This window comes from Nycticebus coucang, chromosome 8 (genome assembly GCF_027406575.1).
Source record: "Nycticebus coucang isolate mNycCou1 chromosome 8, mNycCou1.pri, whole genome shotgun sequence".
Classification (NCBI taxonomy): domain Eukaryota; kingdom Metazoa; phylum Chordata; class Mammalia; order Primates; family Lorisidae; genus Nycticebus; species Nycticebus coucang.
Genome location: NC_069787.1, coordinates 41,978,171 through 41,988,762, shown reverse-complemented (window position 1 = coordinate 41,988,762; position 10,592 = coordinate 41,978,171). Strand labels below are relative to the sequence as shown.

At 48.4% G+C, this 10,592-nt stretch overlaps 1 protein-coding gene across 2 annotated transcripts in view; it reads left to right on the top strand.

The window, feature by feature from the left end:
* Positions 1 to 2,125: 2,125 nt before the first annotated feature.
* FLNB (filamin B) overlaps positions 2,126 to 10,592 on the top strand; it is a 158,223-nt gene continuing 149,756 nt past the window's right edge. Inside the window, exon 1 of one of the 2 annotated variants that reach the window (XM_053600205.1) lies at positions 2,126 to 2,585. In XM_053600205.1, coding sequence (XP_053456180.1) covers positions 2,294 to 2,585 — 292 coding nt within the window. In that variant the 5' untranslated portion in view covers positions 2,126 to 2,293. The remainder of the gene's footprint in view (positions 2,586 to 10,592) is intronic. The other variant, XM_053600206.1, reaches the window with a different exon arrangement.

Below are 10,592 nucleotides of genomic sequence, written 5' to 3'. Positions count from 1 at the left end.
AGAAAAGAAATGGAATGCAAGTCAGAAAGAGAACAGACCAGAGAAGGGGCTCCTAACCTAGGTTTGAGGGAGGGTTTCAGAGCAAGTGTGCTTCCTGAGAAGAGGGCGGGATAGAGAGCAAGGGCTTCCGACCCCGAGGGGAGAGGCTAGCCAGCCTTGGGTATAACCTCCAACTCCTGGGCTTAAGTGATTCTCTTACCTCAGCCTCCCAAGTAGGCGGGACTACAGGCGTCCGCCACAACACCTGGCTATTTTTTGATTGTAGTTGTCATTGTTGTTTGGCAGGCCTGGGCTGGATTTGAATCTGCCAGCTTTGGTGTATGTGGCTGGTGCCTTAGCTGGTTGAGCTACAGGCGTCAAGCCTAATCATCTGATTTTTATTTTTTTATTTTTATTTTTGCAGTTTTTGACCGGGGCTGGATTTGAACCCGTACCTCCGGCATATGGGTCCAGCATCCTACTCCTTTGAGCCACAGGTGCTGCCCATCTTTTGATTTTTAAATAGGGAAATCATCCTGGACTAGCCAATTGGGCCAATGTAATCACAAGGATCCTTGAAGGAGTTAGAAGGAGCCTGTCACTGTGGCTAACACCTGTAAACTCAGCACTTTGGGAGGCTTAGACAGGAGGTGGCTTGAGAATGGCTGGCAGGGGTGGGTGGTGCTGGTGGGGTGTTGGAGGCTGCAGTGAAGTATGATTGAGCTACTGCACTCCAACTGGGGGACAGACGGGGAAAACAAGTTAGAGGAAGATGTGACTATGGAGGACCAGAGAGGTGACAGTGTGAGTAATACCCAGCCTGATGTTGTAGACTTTTAAGATGGAGGAGTCATGACCCCAGGCAGCTTCTGGAAGGACAAAAGACAAGGAAACATATTCATCCCTAGATTCTCTAGAAAGGAATGCAACCTGCCTGTATCTTGATTTTAGCTCAGGGAGACCTGTGAGAGACATTTAACCTACAGATCTGCAAGATAATAAATTTGTGTTCTTTTTAAGACACTGTTTTGGTAATTTATTATAGTATAGAAAGGGAAGGGAAGGGAAGGGATTTTTTGGATACTACTAAGCTGTTTGTCATAGTTGATTTTATACTTTTCTCTCCCATTAGGCTATGAACTTTTTTTTTTTTTTTTGTAGAGACAGAGTCTCACTTTGCTGCCCTCCGTAGAGTGCCGTGGCGTCACACGGCTCACAGCAACTTCCAGCTCTTGGGCTTATGTGATTCTCTTGCCTCAGCCTCCCGAGTAGCTGGGACTACAGGCGCCCGCCACAACGCCCGGCTATTTTTTTTTGTTGTTGTAGTTTGGCTGGGGCTGAGCCTGAACCCGCCACCCTCGGCATATGGGGCTGGCGCCCTACTCACTGAACCACAGGTGCCGCCGCAGGCTATGAACTTTTATTTAAAAAAAAATTATTTTTTGAAACAGAGACTGAAGCTGTCACGCTGGATAGAGTTCTGTGGCATCACAGCTCACAGCAACCTCCAACTCCTGGGCTCAAGCGATTCTCCTGCCTCTGCCTCCCAAGTAGCTGGGACTACAGGCGCCCACCACAAAGCCCGGCTATTTTTTGGTTGCAGCTGTCATTGCTGTTTGGCAGGCCCAGGCTGGATTCGAACCCTCCACCTTAGGTGTATGTGGCTGGCGCTTTAGCTGCTTGAGTCACAGGTGCCGAGCCAGGCTATGAACTTCTTGAGATTAGGGAATAAATTTGTCTTATCTACTATTGGTTTGCAGGCTGTGAGAAGAATTCCCGGTACATAACTGGAGGTCAATACTAACCCTTACTGAGCTTCTTTGAATCTACAGGTGGCTGAAGAAGCCTCGCCCTGTATACCCCCTCCCCAAGACCCATGCCGCAGTCCCCTTGGGTTCTGTCCAGTTCCCCGCCTCCACAGGCCCCTCACTCTGGGTCTGACTGGGTGACTTCCTCCTTAATCCGCCAATGTCCAGAGTGCGAGCTAGAATCGCCAGTCCTGAGACCCTGTGGGGACGCAGTGCCAGCTTCAGGCGGCAGGGGGCGAGCGTGGCCCGGGAGCTCCCCTGGGAGGGTCCGGACCGGGCGGGATTTCGGGGGCGGGGCGGCTCAGCGCGCAGGCGCGGGGCCAGGCGCCTCGCGCGGCCAGGGGCGGGAGACCGCAGAACAGACCCGGCCACGGCTCGGGTAGCAGCAAGTTCGAAACCCGCTCCTGCTGCGCCTCGGTTCTCTTTCCCCCGGCCCTTGGGCCTCCTAACGCTAGACCCCGGCTGCTCGTAGTGCATTGCGCTTTCCCGTCACCACCGCCACCAGGATGCCGGTGACCGAGAAGGACCTGGCGGAGGACGCGCCATGGAAGAAGATCCAGCAGAACACGTTTACACGCTGGTGCAACGAGCACCTCAAGTGCGTGAACAAACGCATCGGGAACCTGCAGACCGACCTGAGCGACGGGCTGCGGCTCATCGCGCTGCTTGAGGTGCTCAGCCAGAAGCGCATGTACCGCAAGTACCACCAGCGGCCCACCTTTCGCCAGATGCAGCTCGAGAACGTGTCCGTGGCGCTCGAGTTCCTAGACCGTGAAAGCATCAAGCTGGTGTCCATCGGTGAGTTCTCTGGTCAAGCCCAGGGCCCAGTTAGCTTACCGTCCCGCCCTCGCGCGTGCACCCCTGCCGAAGGCCAGGGTTCTCTGCAGCGCGTCCCCACCTCCGAGACGAAGAGCAGTTGTGTCCTGGGGTGGGGACATAGGAGACCTAGGCCTGCTCTCCGGTGACATCCCCTAGGCTGAGACCCGGTGTGATCTCTCAACGCCGTGCGCCCCGGGCTGTGTGCCTGGGGCTGGGTGTGGGTTGAGGGCTTAGACTGGAGTTGCAGGAGGAGAGGTAGAAATGCGGCATTTCTCTGCTGTCGGGGCGCCCCTGCTAGAGATAGGGGACTAGGGACCTTCGTCCGCTGTCCCCGGGGGCGGGGCCCTACAGTCAGAAGCTCCCCAGAGCTTTCATCCCGTGGCACCCCAGGTTGGTGCTCCTGGCAGCGATGAAGGGGCGTTGGCTGGAAGGCCAGACGGGGAGAACCTGGGGAGGAACCGTTTTCTGTGCCTGGTGCCTCCCCGCCCAGGTGGAGACCGGGATCTAGTCCCCACCCTCGCCATCGCCGGAATGGGTGTGGGACTCAAGGTTGGAAGGGGAGCCGCGGGGGTGTGTCTTTGCTCCCTTTGCTCCTAGCTCAGCTCTGGCTGGGCGCAGCAGATTGAGCCCATTCTCTGCTGCCAAAGTTATGGAGTTGGTGGTGATAATAGTAATTGCTGTCTTGTAGGGGGCCTAACGAGGCCCTTCTGTGTACCCGCTGCCTTCTGAGTTACCTAGTTCTTTAGACAACCGGCCAATTGGGACGTTGTGAAACCCATGTATGACCCAAATATGACAGAGGGTTAATTGACTTGCCCAAGGTCAGGCTAGAAAGCAAGCATGCAGGTAAGGTCCAGCTGAGAATTGAAGGGAAGTGGGTGACAATTAGAAGGAGGCTTTGTTTTCCTCTCCCTGCCTTTGGCACACCAGGGTCTTCCTGAGAGGAGGGAGGAAGGGAGTTCCTCTTCCATTCCACTGGGGAGGGAGAACGAGGATGAGATCTCCCTTATGGTCTGGGGTAGCTGGCGGCTTCCAGGAGGGTCACAAAGCTGCCGAATGTGTGGGCTGTGACAATAGGAGCAAGAGATTTGTGTGTGTGCGTGTGGGTGTGTGTGTGCAGAGAATGTGTGTATAGTGTGTGCATATGCAGAGAGAGTGAGTTTGTGTGTCCCTAGCCAGAGTGTGCAGAGTATGCATGTATTCAGAGAATGTGTGTGCACCTATGTGGTGTGTGTGTCTTGCCCAGGCCTCCATCTAGGGTCCCTTTCTGAGGAAACCAGGTCCAGTGACTGGAAGAGAGAGTGATGGGTGGGGCTGCTGGGACTTTCTCCAGTGCAAAAGGGATTCCCTCTCAGCTGAACCTCACCCTTCCCTCCCCCACACTTGTCCTGGCAGGTAGGGCTGCCTTCTACTTCTTAGGCCCAGGCAGCTGCTACCACTTGGCTGACCTCCTGGAAGTCCTCTGGCCCCTAAGGGTGGCTTCTATGCAGAGAGAATCTGCATGGCATGCTGTTTTCTTTTGGGGGTCTATGTCCTATACTGGGGAAAGAGTACCTCAAAATTCTTCACTTTTCTGAAACTAGCCTCCTGTCTAAGGAATCTCAAGGTCTCTCTGGGCTCAACTTGGATCCATTCTTCTTTGTTTTAAAAATGTGTATTTATTTAATTAACAAGACAAAGAAACTTAAAGTAAACCAGGAATATGCAAATATGGCATGAAATGTCTTTCTTTTCTTTTTATTTTTTTATTATGGGGGTCCAAATGTTTTGGTTGCGTGGATTGCTTTTGTTATGTTTGAGTCAGGGTTATAAGTGTGCCTGTCATCCAAGACTGTTCATTGTACCCATTCCCACACAATGACATGTCTTTAAAATGATAACAACAACAAACCAAAACCACAGCACCAGAAAATCCCTGAGTGCCTAGTTTACCAACTGTTTACAGAAGCAGCAGCTGCTTGGAGTGTGCTCCGAGTGTGCTATTCTACACTTTGTCTGGTTGCTTACATTTTTCTCTTTGGTCCTCATTTTCATTCCTGAACCCACACTCAGGTCTTAATGCCTCCCATTATGCTGGCATTCCAGGGTTAGTTCCCCTTCCTCTGCTGTGGGCCTGTGGGCTGTTGGCAGCTTTTTCCTGTGGACCTCTTCCTACCACAAGTTATGTTTTGTTTATTTTTTCTTTTTAATGATTTCTTGGATTATATTCCCCACAGTGGCATTCCTGTGTTAAAGGGTGTGATCACATTTAAACTGCTGCCATTGGCTGTCTAGTTACTCTCCAGAAAGATCTCATAGCAAAAAAAAAGCAAAAAAAAAAAAAAAAAAAATCTCATAGCAAACAGGTTTTCCAGCCAGGACTCCCTTGGGGGTAAAGCCTGAGGCCTCTTCCTTCTGTTCCTGGGGCTGTTCTGGGTAATGGCCCTTCAAAAAAAAAAGTAACCTCCAGCTTGGGCTTCAGGGTCACATATTCACTGTTTATGTTATGTTGTACTGTGCTGACAATAACATTAGTTACAATTTGGGGAGCTGACTGGGTGGTAAGTGTGTTCTGTCGATCATCCCATTGTATCCTCATGGTAATCATTGACTGATTGCAATTATTATCCTTGCTATAATGATCTGCTTCAGCAAGTCACTGGGAAGGTTAAGGGTTTGGCTGTGTCCAAGACACATGATGAGTGCTTAGAAAATGGTTGCTATTATTATCGTTTTCATTCTTAGTGTTATACCTATTTAAAGGTGAGAAACAGGAATAAAGTAATTTAGGGAGGTGACCATAACTAGTTAGTAAATGGTGCCTAGAACCCAGGTCTGCCCAGCTATTGAATTTGAGGCTTAACTGACTTGTCTTTCAGTTTCAGAGATGAGTCAAATCTCACACCTACATCACTCCACACCCCTTACCCCCATCAGAGGGTCCCTATAACACTAGGTTTTACCAGTATGGTGGTTTGGGGTGGTGGCTGGATATCCACACTTTTAAGTCTTTAGCTATAGGGATGTTAGGACCTTCCATAAGTGACAGGATTAATCCTCTGGGTTGTAATAACGGTCTCACAAGTTTGAGTGTCATGTTTGGGAGCTGAATGGAGTCAGTTTGCCTCTTGTGTTGAATCTGTTGAGTAATGACTACTCCATCTTCACTTGTGGGCTTTAAATTTTTTTTTTTTTTTATTTTGAGCGGCGCCTGTGGCTCAAAGGAGTAGGGTGCGGCCCCATATGCCAGAGGTGGCGGGTTCAAGACCAGCTTTAGCCAAAAACTGCAAAAAAAAAATATATAATTTTTTAAGATTTCTTTTACCCAGTGGTTGATGCTTTGCTCCATAACCAGGGAAGGTATCATTGAAGGGTTTTGCATGCTTTGGACAATGCCTAAATATATACATTGTAAGAATAATTAGAATTGTGAACATGCACTCAGCTCTTGAGATATCTGAGGTGGTGAGCCACCAGAGGACTATGGCTTTTCGGTCTAGAATTCACTGAAAGACAACCCTGGCTATTTATTCATAGTTGTGTTTCATTGTAAGGTGGGCCCATCCTAGGCTCCATCTCAAAGTTGGACATTTTCTTTTTGCAGTTTTTGGCCAGGGCTGGGTTTGAACCTGCCACCTCCAGCATATGGGGCTGGCTCCCTACTCCTTTGAGCCACAGGCGCCGCCTAAAAGTTGAACATTTTCTTGAGTTATCTTGTTAGATTCTGGGCAGTTCATAGTGAGGCCTCAGCATATTTAGTCCTAGTTGTTTGCCAGGAACTGACAGTTATATTCACTTGTTTTTCCAGAAGCTTTTTTGACACTGGGCAGTCCAGCCAACCGGGAGAAAAAGGGGTCTCGTAGCTCAGGAATGACAGTCAAGGCCACCTACAAGTTTGGGTGGTATGTTTTGGTCTTTTAGAGAAAGGAAATCTTCGCTTTTCAGAGGATGCAGTCTCTGATCCTAATGTTTAGTTACCTGTACGAGGCCAGCACCAGAGCAGTTGGAAGTGCATGTTCCCACGACTTTGGGCCACTGGGCAAGGGTTTCCAGGGTGGTGGGTCACTGCTCCACTGGGCCCTTTTCCTTCCTCTTCCTTTTGTCCCACTACCACCAAAATAATTTACCTATAATCCTAAATTCTGCGCTTTCCTGAACTGCCTAGCAAATGCCAGTGTGTCTTTTGGGCCAAAAAGATTATTTAAAAAGTAGCAAAGTGGCATCCTTTGTCAGAATTAACAAATTTGGGGCTTTTTGCAACAAGGTAGCACATTAGTCTGAAATATGGCCTGTGTAGTAGTTAAGAGCAAGCATTCTTGGTTCAGATCTCACTTGCCACCAGGTAGCTATTAAGAAACATCTGCCTTGGGCAGCTCCTGTGGCTCAAAGGGGTAGGGCGCTGGTCCCATATGCCAGAGATGGTGGATTCAAACCCAGCCCCCGCCAAAAACCACAAAAAATAAAAGAAACGTCTGCCTTATCTGCCAAAAAAAAAAGTCTGTGCTTTGGTTTCCTTATTGCTAAAATGGGGATAATAACTATCTCCTTAAAAGATTGTTATAAAGATTAAACAAATTAATATTTCTTAAAGTGCTTGGAGCAGTTCATGGTACATAGTAAATGCTGTGCGAGTGCTTGTTAACTAAATGAGGTACTCTCAAAAGTTATGTTGGAGAGGTTTGCATGCTGAAAAGGCATTTAAAATCAGCGCCACTGGGGAGACCAGCTTGGTTGGCTAATGTTGATCCTGCCTGGTAAAATATGGTTATGGACTGCCTAGAGGATGTCCCTCCTTGGTGTGTGAACTCTGGTGTGTTATGGCTGCCTCTGGGGCCCATTCACACAGCTTTGTTTCCGAGCTGGACAAGGAGCTTCAGGCGGCTGGTCAATCCAACCTCCCACCCTGTTCAGGAATCTCTGGGCCAAATCACTTCCAGATGGTGGCTGGGTCTCTGCGGAGCTCCTCCAGCAACAGTGGATCCAGCGTGCCAGTCAGCAGCTGCCTTCGTTCTTGGAGAGTCTGTGCTGAATGAAGGAGGGCTTTGATTTGGAGCCAAATTAAGCCTCTCGGGTCTTGGCTTTGTACTGTGAAGTGGGTGCCATGAGGTGGTCTGTGGTTGTTCTGTTCCTTGGGCCATCAGATTCCTGGAGCCTTGAGGTCCTGCCTCCAGTGTCTTCATGGCCCAGAGTACCAGTCACTCTGCTTTATCTATACACAGCCCACAGGTCTGCATATCCTGGGCTATGCGACACAGCCTAGTGACTCGGGGCACAGGTCTGAAGCTAGCCTGCCTGGATTCTAATCCATACTCTGCCCCCCTACCAGCTATGCAACTCTGGTCCGCTGCCATAAGTTTTTGGAGCCTCAGTTTTTTCTCTGTTAAATGGTAGAGCATGATATTAATAGTACCTATCTTAGAGTTGCTGGGAGCATTATATTTGATTAGGTTACATTGTAGCACAGTGATTGACATTATCACTATTAGTATTATTGTGCTTTTGAACCCAGGTCTAGAATTTTGTTTTATCTTCCATCTTTTTTCTGACCAATCTGGATGTTTTTGGAGACCAGTAGGGCACCGGTCCCATATGCCGGAGGTGGTGGGTTCAAACCTAGCCCCGGCCAAAAAAAAAAAAAAGACGCAGGAAAAAAAGAGACCTCTTGCTGTCATCAGTGTGTTGGCTGTACCCTTCTCCCCACCATGGAACCTCTGAGGAAGATGTCTCCTCAGATCCTTTCCTCCTTTCTTCACTTAACAATTATTTGAAAGGCCAACTCTGAACTAGACCCTGTGCTAGGTGATTGGCCCACAGGAATAACGGGAGAGTTGTATTCCTCCTGCCTCTCACTGCTTGGTGGGGAGAAGAGACAAGTAACCAGAGAGTACCACACAGAGATGGGCGTCTCAAACTTTCAACTGTGTACAAATCACCTGAGACTTTATTAAAAGTGCAGGTCTAGGGCGGCGCCCGTGGCTCAAGGAGTAGGGCGCCGGTCCCATATGCCGGAGGTGGTGAGTTCAAACCCAGCCCTGGCCAAAAACCAAAAAAATAAAAAATAAAAAAAATAAAGGGACCCTCCACAACGCCCAGCTATATTTAAAAAAAAAAAAAAAAAGTGCAGGTCTAGGTTCAGCGCCTGTAGCTCAAGTGGCTAAGGCGCCAGCCACATTCACCTGAGCTGGCAGGTTTGAATCCAGCTCGGGCCCGCCAAACAACAATGATGGCTGCAACCAAAAAGTAGCCGGGCGTTGTGATGGGTGCCTGTAGTCCCAGCTACTTGTGAGGCAGAGGCAGGAGAATCGCTTGAGCCCAGGAGTTGGAGGTTGCTGTGAGCTGTGATGTTACAGCACTCGACCCAGGAAGACAGCTTGAGGCTCTGTCTCAAAAAAAAAAAAAAAAAGTGCAGGTCTAATTCAGTAGGGCCTGGTGAAGGCTGAGATTCTACATTTCTGAGCTTAGAGTAGGGTGGTAAACCCAGTAGACAGATCATCTAGCCTAGGGGTCTCTCAAATGTTGGTCCAGTCATTTCTTTTTTTTTTTTTTTTATTGTTAAATCATAGCTGTGTACATTAGTGCAATCTCCTGTACCCATTCTAAGATGCACCATAGATGTGGCCCCACCATTGCCCTCCCTCCACCAAAACCGCCCCCCTCCCTTCCCCTTCCTTGGCCCTTTCCCCATAGTCTTGTGCTATAGTTGGGTTATAGTCTTCATGTGAAAGCTAAAATTTAGCTTCATAGTAGGGCTGAGTACATTGGATACTTTTTCTTCCATTCCTGAGATACTTCGCTAAGAAGAATATGTTCCAGCTCCATCCATGTAAACATGAAAGAGGTAAAGTCTCCATCTTTCTTTAAGGCCGCATAGTATTCCATGGTATACATGTACCACAATTTGCTAGTCCATTCGTGGGCCGATGGGCACTTGGGCTTCTTCCATGACTTAGCAATTATGAATTGGGCTGCAATAAACATTCTGGTACAGATGTCTTTGTTATATTGTGACTTTTGGTCTTCTGGGTCTTTTTTTTTATTTTAAGTGATATCTTTTTTTTAAATTTTTTTATTGTTAAATCATAGCCGTGTTTTTTTTTCTTTTTTTTTTTTTTGACAGAGTCTCACTTTGTTGCTCTCAGTAGAGCGCCATGGCTCTCTACTGAGTGCTCACAGCTCATAGCGTCCTCAAACTCATGGGCTTAAGCAATTCTCTTGCCTCAGCCTCCCAAGTAGCTGGGACTACAGGCGCCTGCCACAATGCCTGGCTGTTTTTTTTTGTTGCAGTTGTCATTGCTGTTTAGCTAGCCCAGGCCAGGTTCAAACCCGCCAGCCTGGGTGTATGTGGCTGGTGCGCTACCCGTTGAGCTATGGGTGCCACCACGTCAGTCATTCCTATCAGTGAAAAGTTTTGTATGGGCCTAACACTCTGGGAGGCCAAAGCGGGTAGATTGCTGGAACTCATGAGTTTGAGACCAGCCTGAGCAAAAGTGTGACCCCCATCTCCAAAAAATAGCCAGGTGCTGTGGCGGGCACCTGTAGTCCCAGCTACTGGGAGGCTGAGGCAAGAAGATCACTTGAACCCAAGAGTCTGAGGTTGCTGTGAGCTCATGTAAGATGCCATGAACTCTACCAAGGGTGACCAAGTGAAACTCTGTCTCAAAAAAAAAAGTTTTGTATGTACCCCTTCCTCATATGTGTGTATTTATAAGCTATATTCATATGTATAATGCTATAAATCTGTATATTAAATATTAGTAAAGCTTAGTTTCTTTGTAGATAACAAATCCAAATGTTAGATCTGTTTTTTTCCTGGATCTAATGGATTATCTTTTTTTTTTTTTTTTGTAGAGACAAGAGTTTCACTTTATGGCCCTCGGTTGAGTGCTGTGGCCTCACACAGCTCACAGCAACCTCCATCTCCTGGGCTTAAGCGATTCTCTTGCCTCAGCCTCCCGAGTAGCTGGGACTACAGGCCCCCGCCACAACGCCTGGCTATTTTTTGGTTGC